The sequence below is a fragment of the Ranitomeya variabilis genome, chromosome 4 (assembly GCF_051348905.1).
Source record: "Ranitomeya variabilis isolate aRanVar5 chromosome 4, aRanVar5.hap1, whole genome shotgun sequence".
Taxonomy (NCBI): domain Eukaryota; kingdom Metazoa; phylum Chordata; class Amphibia; order Anura; family Dendrobatidae; genus Ranitomeya; species Ranitomeya variabilis.
In genome coordinates, this window is record NC_135235.1 from 462,865,104 (window position 1) to 462,886,507 (window position 21,404).

Sequence of the window (21,404 nt, forward strand, 5' to 3'; positions counted from 1 at the left end):
AATGTATTGTAGTCCCTTCCCTACAAAAAATGGTTTTGTAAATTTTATTGGAAAAAATCAGAAATTGCGGATAAACTTTTAACCCTTCTAACTTTGTAGCAAAAAAAAGTATGTTTAAAAAATGATGCAGATGTAAAGTAGACATGAGGAAAATTTTATTTATTAACTACTGTATATACTCGAGTATAAGCTGACCCGAGTATAAACCAAGACACCTAATTTTGCCACGGAAAACTGGGTAAGCTTATTGACTCGAGTATAAGCCGAGTATGCATTGTCCCCTCATCCCTGTCCTGGTATGCATGGCTCCCCTGTCGCTCTCCTGGTATGCCTGGCTCCCCCGTCGCTGTCCTGGTATGCGTGGCTCCCCCGTCGCTGTCCTGGTATGCGTGGCTCCCCCGTTCTGTCCTGGTATGCGTGGCTCCCCCTGTCGCGATCACTTGGCACTGCTCATTAAGGTAATTAATATTCCCTCCATGCATATGGGAGTGGAGATGTGTGCATATTCATTACCTTAATGAGTGATGCCTCGCGATCGTTCAGCATGGGAAGAGCAACTGGAAGCCGGCCGCAACAATATGCTGTGAGGGCACTCTGGAAGGTGAATAGGATGTCTTCTGGAAGCCGGCGGCTGCAGCTGCAACTGTCATTATGTGCGCTATAAGAGAAATGAATATTCATTTCTCTTTAGCAGCGGCACAGGCTTTATAATAATAATAATAATAATATTATTAGCCACAGCCACCAGCTCCTGCCTCTGTGACCTGCCACTCCCCCTTCCCCGCCGGCTTTCTGGGACAATCACTCGTGCATAAACCAAGGGGGGCGATTTCAGCACAAAAAAATGTGCTAAAAAACTCAGCTTATACACGAGTATATACAGTAGTTTGTGTTATATAACTGTCTTGTTTCGGGGCATAAAAATAAAAAGTTTGAAAATTGTGACATTTTTCACATTTTTGCCAAAATCCGATATTTTCACAAATCAATTCGAACGATATTAACCTAAATTTACCAGTAACATGAAGTACAATACATCACAAAATTTCAAAATCACTGTGATACATTGAAGTGTTCCAGAGTTATTACAAATTGTTTCAGACATTGGTCAGATTTGAAAAAAACGGCCTGATCAGGAAAGTGAAAACAGGCTTCAGGGCGAAGGGGTTAAAGGGATGCATAAAAGCTGCACCTTTGCAGCTCCTGGATGTAGTCACCACTGCTGTCAGCTAGGGGCAGATCCTAGAGAGCAATTAATAGGGATGGCATCCCTTGTGATATCACTGCAAACAACGCCCTCATCCCCAATAATATCAAAGACAAGGGACAAACACCTTGGCCGGACCATATATTACCACTAGACAATGACCGAATAATGTCACATACAAAGAACAAATACTGCCACACGATGAAGATCACATATCACCACCACATAGCGACCGAATACTACAATACTGATAATTACTAAAAACTACAATACTAATATTACCATAAGCACCATTATACACAGGAGCTCAGTACATAATATACAGTGTATAGTGTCAGTGTAAAGGTAATGCAGTTACATTATACACAGGAGCTCTGTATATAGTGTCAGTGTAAAGGTAATACAGTGATCACCAGTGACATTATACACAGGAGCTCTGTGTATAGTGTCAGTGTAAAGATAATACAGTGGTCACCGGTGATATTATAAACACGACCTCTGTACATCGTGTCAGTATACAAGTAATACAGGGATCACCGGGGACATTATATACAGGAGCTCTGTACATAGTATACAGTTTATAGTGTCAGCGTACAGGTAAAACAATGACGCACCAGTGATGTCTCTAGTTGAAGTCCTTCTTTGCTTTACTTCTTCATCCAGCGCAGACCATCATCACTGCTTCCAGCTGTCACAATTTCCTTCCTCACCTTCAATACATAATCCTTTACTCTCCCACACCCTCAATTCATCATTATTTGCTTATTCTCCCTCACCCTCAATGGATCAATATTTGCTCTCCCCTACACTCAATTCATCATCATTTGCTCTCTCCGCCCCCCACCTTCAATTCATCATTTGTTGTCCCCGTCTCCCACTCTCATTCCATCATTTGCTCTCCCCCACCCTCAATACAGCATCATTTCCCCTCCTCAGCTTCAATACATACTTTTACCCTCCCCCACCCTCAATTCATCATTTACTATCACCCACCCTCAAATCATAATTATTTGCTCTCCCCCACCCTTAAGTCAACATTATTTGCTCTCCCTCGCACTCAATTAATCATCATTTGGTCTCCCCATCCCCCACCTTCAATGCATCATTTGCTGTCCCACGTCCCCCACCCTCAAATGATTATATGCTCCCCCCACCCTCATCATTTGCTGACTGTCCCATCCCCACCCTCAATTCATCATTATTTGCTGACTGTCGCCACCTTCAATTCATCATAATGTGCTGCCCCGTCCTCCACTCTCAATTCATCACTTATTCTCCCCGTCCTCAATTCGTTTTCATTTTCTCTCCCACACCCCACCCTCAATTCATCATCATTTTCTCTTCTCACCCTCAATTCATTATCATTTGCTCTCCCCCACCCCCCTCAATACTTCATTTGCTGACTGTCCCCCATCCCTCACTCTCAATTCATCATCATTTGCTGAATGTCTCCCTTCCCCAATATCAATTCATAATCATTTGCCCTCTCCCACCCTCAGTATAGCATCATTTTCTCTCCCTCACCCTCAATACATAATCCGTTACTCTCCCCCACCCTCAATTCATCATGATTTGCTGACTGTCCCTCATCTCCCACCCTCAATGCATTATCATTTGCCCCCTCCATTTAATTCACTTTATTAAAGGAATAAAAAAGCTTTTCATACTTACCTCATATGATCCACTGCAGCTCCACTTCTGATAGTCAGCAGCACGCGTACACGCCAGCACCTGCACAATGCGTTATCATGTAGGGCCGTCCCCAGCACATCCAGGAAAGCTACCTGTGCCAATGAGACATGCACCCCACCCACCCCTGCCCTGGGGCCTGGTGAGCTGTCATGAATCCCCAATGGCTAGGGATAGCACAGGACAAGCAAAGTACAAATAAATAACGGACGAGCTCTAGGGTGATGGAACCTGGGCTGACCGCTGCCCTACGCCTGACAAACGCAACTAGAGATAGCCAGGGAGCGTGCCTACGTTGGTTCTAGACGCCACGCACCAGCCTAAGAGCTAACTAGCACTGCAGAGAAAATAAAGACCTCACTTGCCTCCAGAGGAATGAACCCCAAAAAGATATAGTTGCCCCCCACATGTATTGACGGTGAAATGAGAGGAAGGCACACACATAGAGATGATATATATAGCTTTAGCAAATTGAGGCCCGCTGTAAACTAGAAAGCAGAACGATACAAAAGGGGACTGAGCGGTCAGCAAAAAACCCTAATCAAAAAAACCATCCTGAGATTACAAGAACCCATGTGCCAACTCATGGCACATGGGGAGAACCTCAGTCCACTAGAGCTACCAGCTAGCATAGAGACATAATAAGCAAGCTGGACAAAAAACCAAACAACTGAAAATCAGCACTTAGCTTATCCTGAAAGATCTGGGAGCAGGTAGGCAGGAACCAAACAGAGCACATCTGAATACATTGATAGCCGGCAAGGGAATGACAGAAAGGCCAGGTAAAATAGGAAACACCCAGCCTCTGATGGACAGGTGGAAACCAAAGGCCGCAACCCACCAAAGTCACCCAGTACCAGCAGTAACCACCAGAGGGAGCCCACAAACAGAATCCACAACAGTACCCCCCCCTTGAGGAGGGGTCACCGAACCCTCACGAGAACCCCCAGGGCGATCAGGGTGAGCTCTATGGAAGGCGCGGACCAAATCAGTCGCATGAACATCGGAGGCGACCACCCAGGAATTATCCTCCTGACCATAACCCTTCCACTTAACCAAATACTGGAGTTTGCGTCTGGAAACACGAGAATCCAAGATCTTCTCAACAACATATTCCAATTCTCCCTCCACCAGCACCGGAGCAGGAGGCTCAACCGAAGGAACAACGGGCACCTCATACCTCCGCAACAACGACCGATGGAACACATTATGAATAGCAAACGATGCTGGGAGATCCAAACGAAAAGATACAGGGTTAAGAATCTCCGAGATCCTATAAGGACCGATGAACCGAGGCTTGAACTTAGGAGAAGAGACCTTCATAGGGACAAAACGAGAAGACAACCACACCAAATCCCCAACAAGAAGTCGGGGACCCACGCGGCGACGGCGATTAGCAAACTGCTGAGTCTTCTCCTGAGATAACTTCAAATTGTCCACCACCTGATTCCAAATCTGATGTAGCCTGTCCACCACCACGTCCACTCCAGGACAATCCAAAGACTCCACCTGACCAGAGGAAAAACGAGGATGAAACCCCGAATTACAAAAAAAAGGAGAGACCAACGTGGCAGAACTAGCCCGATTATTAAGAGCAAATTCGGCCAGTGGCAAAAAAGCAACCCAGTCATCTTGATCAGCAGAAACAAAACACCTCAAATAAGTTTCCAAGGTCTGATTAGTTCACTCCGTCTGGCCATTCGTCTGAGGATGGAATGCAGACGAGAAAGACAAATCAATGCCCATCTTGGCACAAAACGTCCGCCAAAATCTAGACACAAACTGGGATCCCCTGTCAGAAACGATATTCTCCGGAATCCCATGCAACCGAACCACGTTCTGAAAAAATAAAGGGACCAACTCAGAGGAGGAGGGCAACTTAGGCAAGGGCACCAAATGAACCATCTTAGAAAAGCGGTCACACACAACCCAGATAACGGACATTTTCTGTGAAACCGGGAGATCAGAAATAAAATCCATGGAAATGTGCGCCCAAGGCCTCTTCGGGATGGGCAAGGATAACAACAACCCACTGGCCCGAGAACAGCAAGGCTTAGCTCGAGCACACACTTCACAAGACTGCACAAAGGTACGCACATCCCTAGACAAGGAAGGCCACCAAAAAGACCTGGCCACCAAGTCTCTAGTACCAAATATACCCGGATGACCAGCCAACACAGAAGAATGGACCTCGAAGATGACTCTACTGGTCCAATCATCCGGAACAAACAGTCTTTCTGGTGGACAACGATCCGGTTTATCCACCTGAAACTCCTGCAATGCACGTCGCATGTCTGGGGATACGGCGGACAATATTACCCCATCCCTAAGGATACCAGTAGGCCCAGAGTCTCCAGGAGAGTCAGGCACAAAACTCCTGGAAAGAGCATCTGCCTTCACATTCTTTGAACCTGGCAGGTATGAAACCACGAAATTGAAACGAGAAAAAAACAACGACCAACGAGCCTGTCTAGGATTCAAACGCCTGGCAGACTCAAGGTAAATGAGATTCTTGTGATCAGTCAAGACCACCACACGATGTTTAGCACCCTCAAGCCAATGACGCCACTCCTCAAATGCCCACTTCATGGCCAAAAGCTCCCGATTACCCACATCATAATTGCGCTCGGCGGGCGAGAATTTTCTAGAGAAGAATGCACATGGCTTCATCACCGAGCCATTAGAACTTCTCTGTGACAAAACCGCCCCCGCTCCAATCTCGGAAGCATCAACCTCAAACTGAAAAGGAAGTGAAACATCTGGTTGACACAACACCGGAGCAGAAGAAAACCGGCGCTTAAGTTCCCGAAAGGCCTCCATGGCCGCAGGAGACCAATCAGCAACATCAGCACCCTTTTTAGTCAAATCAGTCAAAGGTTTAACAATACTGGAAAAATTAGCAATGAACCGACGATAAAAATTAGCAAACCCCAAGAACTTCTGAAGGCTCTTAACAGATGTAGGTTGTGTCCAGTCACAAATAGCCTGAACCTTGACGGGATCCATCTCAATAGTAGAAGGAGAAAAAATGTACCCCAAAAAAGAAATCTTCTGGACTCCGAAGAGACACTTTGAGCCCTTCACAAACAGAGAATTGGCCCGCAGAACCTGAAACACCTTCCTGACCTGTAGAACATGAGACTCCCAGTCATCAGAAAACACCAAAATATCATCCAAATACACAATCATAAACTTATCCAGATATTCACGGAAAATATTGTGCATAAAGGACTGAAAGACTGACGGAGCATTGGAGAGTCCAAAAGGCATTACCAAATACTCAAAATGGCCCTCAGGCGTATTAAATGCGGTTTTCCACTCATCACCCTGTTTTATCCGCACCAGATTATACGCACCGCGAAGATCTATCTTAGTGAACCACCTAGCCCCCTTAATGCGAGCAAACAGATCAGTTAATAATGGCAATGGATACTGATATTTGACTGTAATCTTATTCAGAAGGCGATAATCTATACAAGGCCTCAGGGAACCATCTTTTTTAGCCACGAAAAAAAAAACCTGCTCCCAGAGGGGACGAAGATGGACGAATATGTCCCTTTTCCAAGGACTCCTTAATATAATTCCGCATAGCAGTATGCTCTGGCAGTGACAGATTAAATAAACGACCCTTAGGGAACTTACTGCCAGGAATCAATTCTATAGCACAGTCACACTCTCTATGAGGAGGGAGCGAATTGAGCTTAGGCTCCTCAAAAACATCCCTATAGTCAGACAAAAACGCAGGGATCTCAGAAGGAGTAGATGAAGCGATTGAAATCGGAGGTGCATCATCATGAACCCCCTGACATCCCCAGCTTAACACAGACATTGTTTTCCAGTCCAGGACAGGATTATGAGTTTGTAACCATGGCAGACCAAGCACTAGTACATCATGTAAATTATACAGTACAAGGAAGCGAATCACCTCCTGATGAACGGGAGTCATGCGCATGGTCACTTGTGTCCAATACTGCGGTTTATTCATAGCCAATGGTGTAGAGTCAATTCACTTCAGAGGAATAGGAACTTCCAGAGGCTCCAGACTAAAACCGCAGCGTTTAGCAAATGACCAATCCATAAGACTCAGGGCAGCGCCCGAATCCACATAGGCATTGACGGAAATGGAAGACAGTGAAAAAATCAGAGTCACAGACAAAATGAACTTAGGCTGCAGAGTACCAATGGCAACAGATTTATCAACCCTTTTTGTGCGTTTAGAGCATGCTGATATAACATGAGCTGAATCACCACAATAAAAACACAATCCATTTTTCCGCCTATAATTTTGCCGTTCACTTCTGGACTGAATTCTATCACATTGCATAGTCTCAGGTGCCTGTTCAGAAGACACCGCCAACTGGTGCACGGGTTTGCGCTCCCGTAAACGCCGATCAATCTGAATGGCCATAGCCATAGACTCATTCAGACCTGTAGGCGTAGGGAACCCCACCATAATATCCTTAATGGCCTCAGAAAGACCATTTCTGAAGTTTGCAGCCAGGGCGCACTCATTCCACTGAGTAAGCACCGACCATTTCCGAAATTTTTGACAATATATTTCCGCTTCATCATGCCCCTGAGAGAGGGCTAATAAAGCCTTTTCAGCCTGAATCTCCAGGTTAGGTTCCTCATAGAGCAATCCCAATGCCAGAAAAAATGCATCCACACTGAGCAATGCAGGATCCCCTGGTGCCAATGCAAATGCCCAATTCTGAGGGTCGCCCCGCAGGAAAGATATTACAATCTTGACCTGTTGAGCAGGGTCTCCAGAGGAGCGAGATTTTAAAGAAAGAAACAATTTACAATTGTTCCTGAAATTCAGGAAGGTAGATCTATCTCCAGAAAAGAACTCTGGAATAGGAATTCTAGGTTCAGACATGGGAGTGTGAACAACAAAATCCTGTATGTTTTGAACTTTTGCCGCAAGATTACTCAGGCTGGAAGCCAAACTCTGGACATCCATGTTTAAACAGCTAAGATCAGAGCCATTCAAGGGTTAAGAGGAGGTAAGAAGCAGCTAGACAGCAATTAAGGGCCTGGCAGCAAAACTCTGAAGGGAAAAAAAAAAAAATTTCCCTTAAACACTTCTTTTTCTCCTGCTTCAGCCCAAACAATTAACACTTTGTGGGCCGGCTATACTGTCATGAATCCCCAATGGCTAGGGATAGCACAGGACAAGCAAAGTACAAATAAATAACGGACGAGCTCTAGGGTGATGGAACCTGGGCTGACCGCTGCCCTACGCCTGACAAACGCAACTAGAGATAGCCAGGGAGCGTGCCTACGTTGGTTCTAGACGCCACGCACCAGCCTAAGAGCTAACTAGCACTGCAGAGAAAATAAAGACCTCACTTGCCTCCAGAGGAATGAACCCCAAAAAGATATAGTTGCCCCCCACATGTATTGACGGTGAAATGAGAGGAAGGCACACACATAGAGATGATATATATAGCTTTAGCAAATTGAGGCCCGCTGTAAACTAGAAAGCAGAACGATACAAAAGGGGACTGAGCGGTCAGCAAAAAACCCTAATCAAAAAAACCATCCTGAGATTACAAGAACCCATGTGCCAACTCATGGCACATGGGGAGAACCTCAGTCCACTAGAGCTACCAGCTAGCATAGAGACATAATAAGCAAGCTGGACAAAAAACCAAACAACTGAAAATCAGCACTTAGCTTATCCTGAAAGATCTGGGAGCAGGTAGGCAGGAACCAAACAGAGCACATCTGAATACATTGATAGCCGGCAAGGGAATGACAGAAAGGCCAGGTAAAATAGGAAACACCCAGCCTCTGATGGACAGGTGGAAACCAAAGGCCGCAACCCACCAAAGTCACCCAGTACCAGCAGTAACCACCAGAGGGAGCCCACAAACAGAATCCACAACAGTGAGCATAAGCAAAAGAGGTTCTCCTCCCCCTTTGTGCTTCTTCTCACCAAGCCTCATACACCACTAAGGGTAGTAATACCTTGATGGCAGGCCTGACATCACATGCACTAATACCTTATAGATCAGCCACCATATCTTAATTATTCATTAATATTAATAACCTATTGTGTAGAAAGGCAATAAGTTGTGATTGTGGCTCAACTGATATAATTGTTAACATAGATTATGAACAGTATAATAATAAAATATTGATATATGATATTATTTTATTATAACTCCAAAGTCTTAACCATTCCCATAGTGATCATTGTAACATTTTCTCCAGAGTGTAATCCTCACATCTGATCTTTATGAAAACTCTTTCCTGAACTTCTACCTCCTAAATAAGCATATCCACAAATTTAAAATTATGAATATTTTTATTTTTTATATGATTCACATAGTGCTAGCAGACATGTACAGTCGCTACATCAATAGTGAGCTTTTGCAGATGTTCTGCTCAAGTCAAACTTAACCATCTCTGCCAAAACTGACTGTACAGTATGTTACCTGTTAGTTAAGGATTGTTACAAGATTATTCACACGTGTTAAACAGATTTTTTTTCTCAGTGATGGTTAAATTCCTCAAGCAGTTGACTTCTTTTTAGAATTATTAAATAGTCTTTTTTAAGTTGGTAGCAATAAATGTTTCTCTGTGTCTGTTTCTACTTGATCATGATACATAAGGTTTCTCTGAAGCTATTGCCTCCTACCAGTCACGATTGGTGCCCTTATAAAGTCTAACCACATCCATTGGCATGTCCTCTACACTGTGGTATTGATTTGATTGAGATTGAGGGATCACCTTAAGTCAGAGACACCTTAGGCTTGTGATAATCCAACACAGAACTATCTCTTAGATGAACCTCTAGTGACCAACATGGAATGTTGCTGTATTGTGGAGCTCAAATGGCCTCATTAGTTCCTTGGGTTGTTTCTGCTGGGGCAGTTGGGACAGGACGGTTTTTCTCAATGACTTCTCGGAGACTCATAGAAAAGTGCAAATCACCACCAATAAGAATAAATCCCTGGAGAGAAAAAAATAATGCCATGAATGATGACTACATTGAAATCTCATCCTTACAGTAATATTAAAGGTATGACAATACTTACAGCATGGTGAGTAGTGGTCTCCCGAGTAAAATCCAAACCTTCCGGCAGAGGGATACTAACGCCTTTCTTTGTTCTCTCTGCAAAACATAATTAAACAAGTAGTAAGACCTTGTAATCCTCAAAGCCAGCAACATTATGAGCGGTGTAGAATCTATTGCCTTACCATTAAGGACGGGCATCACTGTCAACTGTAAAAGGGTCTTTAATGGGCTTTGTAAGGGTATGAGCTAAAATATAAAATGGCAAGTTTATTATAATTAGCGACAAACAGATTTAAATGCTGAGTCCAGAACTATACTTACTGCCAGAGACTCCAGAGCTGACTTGTTGGAGTATATTCTAAACCTACAAGTCAAAAGGGATAGAAATACTAAATATATATCATAAATATAAAAGCCACAATGACACTCAATTTGTTCCTTAACTTTGCCTATAAAGCACCAACATATTATTCATCTTTAAAGACATTGTGAGCCCCAATGCGGACAGTGATGACAATCTAAATTACCTCTCAGTGTTTGCAGTGTTTGAGAAAACTAGAGAACCTGGGTGAAACCTACACAAACACGGGGAGAACATACAAACTCCTTGCTGATGTTGGCCCGGTGGGGTTTGAACCCATTACAAGAGCACTGCAAGACTACAGTGCTAACCACTGAGCCAATAACACAGGTCTCTAAAGGTAAAATTGTTTGAAAAGTAAGAGGTGATTTTTATATATTTTTGATAGCTGAACTCAATCAAAATATGGAAACATTTTCAACACATACAGTTTTTCACAAACACTGACTCCATAGGTATTTTCTTGCACCATACTTTCACCCTCTGAATGACGATTCGTGGATGATTTTGGTGTAATTAGATTGGATAAAAAACTAATGGATGCTGTGTTGCTAAACACAAATGAAATCTGTTGAAAAAAAGACTTGAGATTCTTTTAAAGAAGTCATAAATACATTTCTAGGTAACAGCAAAGATCTAAAATTTAAGTTCATTGCGGAGAACATACTGAAACGTTCTAAAGCCTTGAGTTGTCTGATGAACTTGGAGTTACATTTTTTACATTTCCATTTGGACTACTTTCCTGAAAACCTTGGTGCTGTTAGTGAAGAGCAAGAAGAAAGATTTCATCAGGATATGAAGGAGACGGAACAACGATACCAAGGTACAGTGTCTTGCAAAAGTATTCAGCCCCTTGGCATTTTCTGTGTTTTGCTACCTCACAACCTGGAATTTCACAGTTTTTTTGAGGGTCTGCACTATTTCATGTAAAGAACATGTCAACAACTGTTAACATTTGGTTTTCTTTTTTGTTGTGACAAATAGTGTTGAGCATTCCGATACCGCAAGTATTGGGTATCGGCCGATATTTGCGGTATCGGAATTCCGATACCGAGTTCCGATATTTTTGTGATATCGGAATCGGAAGTTCCCAGTGTATGGTTCCCAGGGTCTGGAGGAGAGGAAACTCTCCTTCAGGCCCTGGGATCCATATTCATGTGTAAAATAAAGAATAAAAATAAAAAATAGGGATATACTCACCCTCTGACGCGCCCTGGTTATAACCGCTGCAACCGGCAGCCTCCGTTCCTAAGAATGAGCGAGTGAAGGACCTTCGATGATGTCGCGGCTTGTGATTGGTCGCAGGAGCGGTCACATGAGCGGTCACGCGACCAATCACAAGCCGCGACGTCATCGAAGGTCCTTAACTCGGCATTCTTAGGAACGGAGTCACCGCTAAGAGCAGGGGCCGCCGGAGGGGTGAGTATATCAATATTTTTTATTTTTATTCTTTATTTTATACATGAATATGGATCCCAGGGCCTGAAGGAGAGTTTCCACTCCTTCAGACCCTGGGAACCATTCCGATATCTTGTGTCCCATAGATATGCATTGGTATCGGGTATCGGTATCGGTGAGATCCGATATTTTGCCGGTATCGGCCGATCCAATCCGATACCGATACCTTTGCATATCGGAAGGTATCGCTCAACACTAGTGACAAAATAACTGAAAACTTCAGTGTTCATAACTATTCACCCTCCTAAAGTCAATACTTCGTAGAGCCTCCTTTTGCAACAATTACAGTTTCAAATTGCTTTGGATAAGTCTCTATGAACTTTCCACATCTTGCCACTGGGATATTTGCCCATTCCTCAAGGCAAAAATGCTCCAGCTCCTTCAAGTTAGATGGTTTCCTCTGGTGAACAGCAATCTTCATGTCTGACCACATATTCTCAATTGGATTATACTCTGGGCTTTGACTAGGCCACTCCAAAACATTTACACATGTACACCCTTAAACCACTTGAGTGTTGCAGTATGATTTGGGTCATTGCCTTGTTGAAAGGTGAACCTCTGCCCAGTCTCAAATCACTGACAGAATGAAAACGGTTTTGTTCAAGAATATCCCTGTATTTCAACCCATCTATCTTCCCCTCAACTCAGACCATTTTCCCTGTCCTTGCTGCTGAAAAACATGGGGTTCTTGGAGTGATGAGCGGTGTTGGTTTGGCCGCCAGACATAGCATTTACCTTGGTGGCCAAAAAGTTCAATTTTGGTCTCATCTGACCACAGCACCTTCCTCCATACATTTGGGGAGTTTCCCACATGTCTTTTGGCAAACTCAAAATAAGCCTTACAATTTTTGTGTGTAACTAAAGGCTTTCTTCTGCCCACTCGTCCATAAAGCCCACCTCTCTGGAGTGCACGGCTTATTATGGTCATATGAACAGATACACCACCTACTGCCTCTCTGATTAATGCCCTACTTGCCAGGCTGAGAGATTTGGTGACTGGCCCTCTCTTGGCAGGTTTGTTGTGGTACCATGTTCTTTTCATTTGATGATAATGGATTTTATGGTACTCCGGGGGATCATCAGATATTGGGATATATTTTTATTACCCAACCCTGACTTGTGCTCCTCAATATCTTCGTCCCTGACTTGTTTGGAGATCTCCTTGGTCTTCATGGTGTTGTTTGGTTAGTGGTGCCTCTTGCTTAATGGTGTTTCAGCCTCTGTGGCCTTTCAGAAAAGTTGTGTGATACTTAGTGAAATAAATTTGCAGAATGAATGTTTCATACATGTTCATATAAAATATAGTGTACATTTTTGGCTTCAATAAAATTTTTCTGGTTAATCTCAGTTATACATAATTTCACGCACTTTTTGTGCAAAATCCATAAGTGATCGTTACAAATAGAAGTGTTTTTTAAACCAAGGCATAAGAAAATATAAGAATCACTCATTGGATTTGAAAAAATGTTCATAAACCAATACTTGTATACATGTGTAATCAGTCTCAAATAATAGTACTAATTTGCCTTGATTTTACACATATCTAGATCTAAAATCACTCAGACTGCATACCTCAGAGATGAATAACATATGTATACTGCATGTAATAAATCAAAACCTTTGACAGAGGAAGAAGCATAAAATTACAATTTAGGTTTGATTACCTTTTGAGGTCCAACTGAACCTGTAAAGTGGTCTTCTTCAGAGTCACCTTAGCACTGAGGCGTGATTCCTATGGAGACATAAGCATTTGAAATTAAACTTTACAATAATAAAAAAATACATAGGTATAATAATAAAAAACAATTCCTAAAATAAAAAATGTGTATATGTGATATGAACTTCTCCAAGAGAGCACCTCTTTGAAAAGATGTATAAGATAGATATAAAATATTATGCATTTAGACCAATTGGCTAAAAATGCTTTTTATTCCGAGTCAGTTCAGAGAATAACATTTCAGGAATTGAGCTAGTTTTCATTGACATACTTACAGAGAGGTTCATCAATTGATTTAATTTTCCTGCACTCATGATTTACAACTAATGAAGAAGAGATTTTTTTTTCACAGCTTTTTCCAAGAGATTTGAATGCATTAGTCAGAGGCTATCTAGTCACAGGAACACTATTAGTACAATTTTCAATAACAGTGATGGTTGTGTTGTGATTGGCAGGGACAAAAAAAGAATTTGATTAGGGTATATTTTGTAAGGGAGTAAAAGTTTCATGTGTGATGAATATACAGGGTGGGCCATTTATATGGGTACACCTGGGTGGGCCATGTATATGGATACACCTAAAGAAAATGGGAATGGTTGGTGGTATCAACTTCCTGTTTGTGGCACATTAGTATATGGGAGGGGGGAAACTTTTCAAGATGGGTGTTGACCATGGTGGTCATTTTGAAGTTGGCCATTTTTGAATGCAACTTTATACACGGCCCACCCAGGTGTATCCATATAAATGGCCCACCCTGTACATATTAGTTATAGTAATTGTCCTTTCACTGGTGGTGTTCCTTGTGGTCTACGGCTGCATGGATCAGCGGACCAGTGGCGGTTCTATCATGTTATATCGTGGTTGCTGATAGCAGGAATTTTGATATCCCAGTTGTCAGTGTATGTATGTATGTATGTATGTATGACTATGTATGACACTGAACTGAGTGTGTGCATTGTTGCGTCAAAGCTTTGGACCTGACCTGCTAATAATTAGGGTAAGAACATTGCATATACAGTGAAGAACAAAAGGGTAACTTTTGACTTTTAGGCTCCATCTCTCATTATCCACTTCTGCTTTGAACTTGAGACTACAATCACTTTACAGACAATCATCTTGGATATCTAATACTTAAATTTGACTTGCAACTATTTAGCATATGATTACTTATGCAGATTCTTGTCATGTCACTGCATGATTACTGTTTTTCTCCTAAAGATGTAAATTTAAATTTTTAGTATTTTGTAAATCCACCTTTGGCTTTCAACACTGCCTGATTCCTTCTGGCCATGCTCTCGATCGGACTCAAACACATGTCAAATGAAATTTGATCGCAGGCCTCTTCTACACGTTCTCAAAGTTGGTGCATACTGGTCGACTCACTAGGGTATGTATACAGTTTTTTCTCCAATTATACCCACAAATGTTTGATTGGGCTGAGGTCTGGGGACTGTGGGGGCTATTCCAGCACCTCTACTTCATTGTCATTGAACCATTTCTTCACCAATCTCGATGTATGCTTCATGTTGTTGTCCTGTTGGAACACTGTTGTCCTTTTCATACCCTTAGTATTTGAGTGTATGAAGTAACACATCTTGTAGGATACTCACATATAGCTCAGCATTGAGACCACCATCAATCCTGGTCAAGTATCCAATGCCTTTGGCTGTGAAACAAACCCTTATCATTAGACTTCTTCCACCAAACTTGACATTTCCTTCAATTTCTCAATTGGTTAGCCTCTTTTCTATTGTTTCTTTCAGACCCATTTGTACCATCAGAGCTTGTCTATTGACTTTCGTGTCATCGCTCAAAATCACCTGTTTCAAATCTTTAAATGTCAACTTTTCGTACTTGCTTGCAAACTTGAACCGACTATTCTTATGACAACATTGAAGTTGAAGCTTCTTCACTTTTTTCGGGCCACCATTGCAGACTTGTGTAATGTGCGTCGCATGATGCTTGCATCAACGTCTGTGATCTCACTATTACAAAGCATATGAGCCACCACCACTGCTGTGTTTGTCACACCAGAACTGATAAACCTTGGGATGAACCAACTTGTTGCCTCCGATATTTTGCCTGGATGTCCATCTTTTGGATTCTGAATGGATGAACAGACTTCATTTTGTATTCTTACAACTGTTATGGCACTCATATGATGCAGTTTGGCAATTTTCTTGGCTGAGAGACTGCTATTAGTGATGAGCGAATATACTCGTTACTCGAGATTTCTCGAGCATGCTTGGGTGTCCTCCGAGTATTTTTTAGTGCTCGGAAATTTAGTTTTTATTGCCGCAGCTAAATGATTTACATCTGTTAGCCAGCATAAGTACATGTGGGGATTCCCTAGCAACCAGGCAACCCCCACATGTACTTATGCTGGCTAACAGATGTAAAAGTGTGACCAACTTTTTACGATTGATGCTGCCTATGCAGCATCAATAGTAAAAGGATATAATGTTAAAAATAATTTAAAAAATATAAAAAATTGTGATATTCTCACCTTCCGGCATCCCCTGCAGCCTTCCCGCTCCTCGCGATGCTCCCGTAAGCTCCTATTCCCAGTAATGCCTCGCGACAATGACCCCAGATGGCATAGCATCACGCGAGACCGCTACATAATCACAGGTCATTGTCGAAAGGCATTATTGGGAACGGGAGCATCGCGAGGAGCAGGAAGGCTGCGGGGGCCGCCGGAAGGTAAGAATATCATGATTTTTTATTTTAATTCTTTTTTTTAACAGGTATATGGTTCCCAGGGCCTGGAGGAGAGTCTCCTCTCCTCCACCCTGGCTACCAACTGCACATGATCCGCTTACTTCCCGCTTGATGGTCATAGCCCCATGCGGGAAGTAAGCGGATCAATGCATTCCTACCGTATGTGTGCGGAATCCCCACAAAGAATGAATATGCTGCATTTTTCTGGAATGCGATTCCGCAGCGGGAAAAAATTGCAGCATGTGCACAAAAAATGCGGAATGCATTAAAAATGATGGGATGCTTATGTAAGCGATTTATTTTAGCGTTTTTTCGGCGAAAAACGCAAGAAAAAACGCTAAAAAAAATGCTAAAAATCCTGAACATGTGCACATAGCCTTAGAATGGAAAAAAAACAGCGTAGAAGCTGAGGGTCCTACCATAGTCATGCTGCTTAGCTGCACCGGGGGCTGGTCTTCAGGAATCAGGTAGATATTCAGAATTGCATTCACTGAAACACTGGTTCCTGATGGCTTTATGGTGAACCTCGGAGGGGTAGAAACACGCAGATCTAATTTCATTGGGGCATCTGCCACCTCAGGATCCTGTAATGTTAATGAAATAGAATTGTGAAACATGAACAGTATGCTACATGATATGGCCCATTGAGGAATGCACAAAGCGGGCATACTACTGTCACTAGTAATGCACAACTTGCACTCATTATATTGCACTGCTCTGTGTGGCTCCCTCTGTTGTATGCATGGCTCTCCCGGTCCCCTCGTTGTATGCATGGCTCCCCCTGTCCCATCCTTGTATGCATGGCTGGGCTCCCCAGTCCCATCCTTGTATGCATAGCTCCCCATCCCATCCTTGTATGCGCGGCTCCCCCATCCCATTCTTGTATGCATGGCTCTCCCAGTCCCCTCGTTGTATGCATGGCTCCCCCGGTCCCCTCGTTATATGCATGGCTCCCCCTGTCCTATCTTGTATGCATGGCTGGTCTCCCCCATCCCATCCTTGTATGCATGGCTCCCTCATCCCATCCATGTATGAATGGCTCCCCCATCCCATCTTTTATGCATGGATTGGCTCCCCCGTCCCATCCTTGTATGCATGGCTGGGCTCCCCCGTCCCATCCTTGTATGCATGGCAGGGCTTCCCCGTCCCATCCTTGTATGCATGGCTGGGCTTCCCCTGTCCTCCCCCGTCATACTCACCCTCTTTGCACTGTCGCTGCACGTCCCTGCATCTCCATTGTCCAGATGGCAGTTCTTCCTGTGCTGAGCAGTCACGTGGTACCGCTCATTAAGGTAATGAATATGCGCTCCACATCTATGGGAGTGGAGACACATGCATATTCATTACCTTAATGAGCGGTACCACAAGTCCGCTCAGCACAGGATGCGCTGATGCACCGGGTCAACAGAGATGCATTTCATTAAAGCAGAATTTTATGCTGGATACTACTGTGTTTGTGTGTACTGTATTTATTCTCCAAGCTCATATATCATAACACCTCTAATCTGGTCTTTCACATCAACTGTGGTGGGCCCACTTTACAGAGATGGCCGATGGACCAAAGTCCAGAGAATCGATTCGCCAATCTCGCAATGATCTGATGCTGCTTACTTTTATTTTTATTATTATTATTATTATTATTTTGTATTGCTTATATAGCGCTATCATATTCCACATTGCCTTATATTTATCATCACTGTACCCATTGGGACTCTCAATCTAAATTCCCTATCAGTATTTCTTTGGAGTTTGGGAGGAAACCAAAGTTCCCTGAGGAAACCCACGCAAACACAGGTAGAACATACAAACTCCTTGCAGATGTTGTACTTGGTGGGATTTGAACCCAGGACCACAGCGCTGCACGGCAACAGTTTACTTTACCCATTCTTAAAACTATTTTTTTTTGTTAGTATGGATAGATTTTTGTTATGTTATTGCATATGGCAATAAGATACACATAATATGTGCCATATTACCTAAGAAATACAACATTTCTGTTTTTGGGGGAATTAATCATAAGGGGAATTTAGGTTTGCTTGTGCTTGTGACTGAGTTGCCTTTATTTGCAGCAAAAAGTGTTGCATGCTGTTGGATAAAACTGGCACATCTTTACATAAAATCCTTAGAATACTGTCTAGCCAGTTTTTTCTACTCTCCCCAGCACAACCCTCTGCTACCAGAGTAAGATTTTTGACTTATTTGCAACTTTTTAAATTCTCGCTTCCTATATCTGGCTTTACTTTGCCAACCATGTCCACTTGGTGTAAAACTGCATAAAAACAGCATGCAAAACATGACCAAAAGCCTTGATATATCCCTTAATACCAATTCAAAATATCTATGTATACATAGAGTTTTATCAGTTTATAACATGGGTAAATCATTTATAATATTTGTGTCCTTATATACGTTATTAAAAAGAAAAACATGCTAATTTTGGGTAACACTCTTGTTAACATTTGTAGATATTTACCCAGCCTTTAATACCCCTATTATGTTCTAGAGCTTATACATTTATATACCTTTTGATTTGAATACCCCCTCTTTATATATAGGGTGTCAAAATATTGTATTACCATGCAATAGGTGTCAGGGCTCTAACGATAGAACTATTAGTCCATTGTACAGGGTTTTTTCAACTATTCTCTGCATGTTTACATTTGTCTTGTGGTACATTCAAGTGCGGTGGGCATACCCAATAAATTTCACATTTCTGTTTTTAAATGGTTTTAGTGTTTTGGCGTGGTGTTTAAACTAATAAATACTAATCTTATAGGTGGTCCCTGTCTTTCCAGCATGTTTTTCTCTTTAATAAAGTATATAAGGACACAAATATTCTAAATTATTTACCCATGTTATAAACTGATAAAACTCTATGTATACATAGATATTTTGAATTGGTATTAAGGGATATATCAAGGCATGTTTCTTTTCTTTTTTAAATTTGCTACTGTATACTGACATGCTTCAGGATGATCCCATTTGCTGATTTTAGTTGATGGTGCGCTCCCTTCCTCTTTTCTTATATATTTTACTAAATTGAATCTTTACAATACAACACAAGGTTAAAAAAAATTCCTTACCAGAAGCATAAGACTTCCAAAGTATGAAGTCCGCAGCAAGACTTCCAAGTCCTTAGGCATCTGAATAACAGAGATGATTTAAGTAACAAATGTCCCATAGATTCCAGTAAATTGTGTTATATTAGGGGGCAGTATCTTATTACTATATAAAGCTTTGTTCCCCTGTGCAATCTATAGACTTCCATAAAATAGTAGGCTCCTCTTCTCCAATGTCAAGTCAGTTGCCGTCAATGACAATATATTAGGGGTTTGTTCTTTAAAGATTCTAAATATTTTCTGTTTCCCACCTGCGTAGCTGGAGGTGCTATTTCATGGCGTGCTGGACCTATAGGGACATTGATCATTGCCTAGAGTAGTACTGTATGTATCAAGAAATAGAATAAATACTTACCTGTTCATTTGCAATTTCCAAACTGAGAATATTTGACCGATAGTAAGCGTACATGGCTGAATCAAAAAAATACTCAGAAAGGGCGATGTAGACCATGCGTTCCTTCTGCTTTATATGGAGTGCTGGGGATGTGTTGGGGATTGTGTCATTCTCCGCATTTAGGGAGTAGAACATGCCCTGAAAATGATGAGAAACAGATTTAGTGGTGCCGATATGACGCATGCAACAGAAATTTGACCCTTAATGGAGCGTAGTGTGCCACTTTAGATGTCGTTGGTCCATGATGGTTCTCTGCTTAGTTCTGTTTAGACATCTGAAAAACGTTTTGAGATTATCAGGGGAAGAGCTCAATCTACCACCTTGATTTTTTTGTATTATTGTATTATGAGAAAAATGAGCTCAGCTAAGTTTGTAATCTGTGAAAGCTGATTGCAATGAAGTAGACACATTTTTCAATTATTTTTTTTAGTTGACATAAGAAACCATTTATTTTTTACAGATATCAAGATATCACAGAGGGACCTAAATAATCTTCTACATCATTTTCTGATGCCTTACATAGACCAGTCCAAGAAGTTTGAAAGACAGTTGGGGGAATGGATACCTTTACCTTTTATAGATCCAAAGACATGCTTATTGTGTATCTTGCGAGGCTATGTAGTTAGCTATGTTAGTGTTCATATTGTATACTAGATGGTGGCCCGATTCTAACGCATCGGGTATTCTACGATATGTATGTAGTTTATTTATGAAGATTTAAGAATAATGCAATGAATACACAAGATTTTCCAGGTAAAATATATACATTATCATTAAATTTTATTGCTCATAGAACTTAATACAACTGAACAAAATTATTAAACAGATCATCAAAATATGTAAACCATTACATGAATATCTAACTGTATTTAAATAAATAATCGGACGAAAGAAGGACATCGACACTATAATATATTTGTTAAGAATATCAACCCAAAATATATTTGTACACCACATTGACTGACTGAACGTGTTCAGTAAACGTGAGTGAACTATGTCGCACTGTGACTGACAGAACGTGTTCAGTAAACGTGACTGAACTACATGGCACTGTGACTGACAGAACTTGTTCGGTAAACATGAGTGGACTACGTCATACTGTGACTGACAGAACTTATTCAATAAAGGTGAGTGAACTGTCGCACTGTGACTGACAGAACTTGTTCAGTAAATGTGACTGAACTACGTGGCACTGTCAGAACTTGTTCAGTAAACGTGACTGAACTACGTGGCACTGTGACTGACAGAACTTGTTCAGTAAACGTGACTGAACTACGTGGCACTGTGACTGACAGAACTTGTTCAGTAAACGTGACTGAGCTACATCATACTGTGACTGACAGAACTTGTTCACTAAATGTGACTGAACTGCGTGGCACTGTGACTGACAGAACTTGTTCAGTAAACGTGACGGAACTGCATGGCACTGTGACTGACAGAACTTGTTCAGTAAACGTGACTGAACTATGTGGCGACCAATCAGCGACGCGGGATTTCCGTTACAGACAGACAGAATTAGACGATTATATAGTAGATTGGGAGCTATGTAGGGGTTCATATTGTATATGGGGTGCTATGTAGGGGTTCATATTGTATATAGAGAGCTATGTAGGGGTTCATATTGTATATAGGGAGCTATGTAGGGGTTCATATTGTATATGGGGAGCTATGTAGTGGTTCATATTCTATATAGGGAGCTATGTAGGGGTTC

At 42.0% G+C, this 21,404-nt stretch overlaps 1 protein-coding gene across 1 annotated transcript in view; it reads right to left on the reverse strand.

The window, feature by feature from the left end:
• Positions 1-9,190: 9,190 nt before the first annotated feature.
• The window catches only part of PLTP (phospholipid transfer protein), a 62,666-nt gene continuing 50,452 nt past the window's right edge, over positions 9,191-21,404 (reverse strand). Inside the window, exons 9-16 of the mRNA XM_077251688.1 lie at positions 19,655-19,831; positions 19,264-19,323; positions 16,600-16,764; positions 13,407-13,474; positions 10,245-10,287; positions 10,106-10,169; positions 9,943-10,019; positions 9,191-9,857 (exon numbers count right to left, since the gene is read on the reverse strand). Coding sequence (XP_077107803.1) covers positions 9,735-9,857; positions 9,943-10,019; positions 10,106-10,169; positions 10,245-10,287; positions 13,407-13,474; positions 16,600-16,764; positions 19,264-19,323; positions 19,655-19,831 — 777 coding nt within the window. The 3' untranslated portion in view covers positions 9,191-9,734. The remainder of the gene's footprint in view (positions 9,858-9,942; positions 10,020-10,105; positions 10,170-10,244; positions 10,288-13,406; positions 13,475-16,599; positions 16,765-19,263; positions 19,324-19,654; positions 19,832-21,404) is intronic.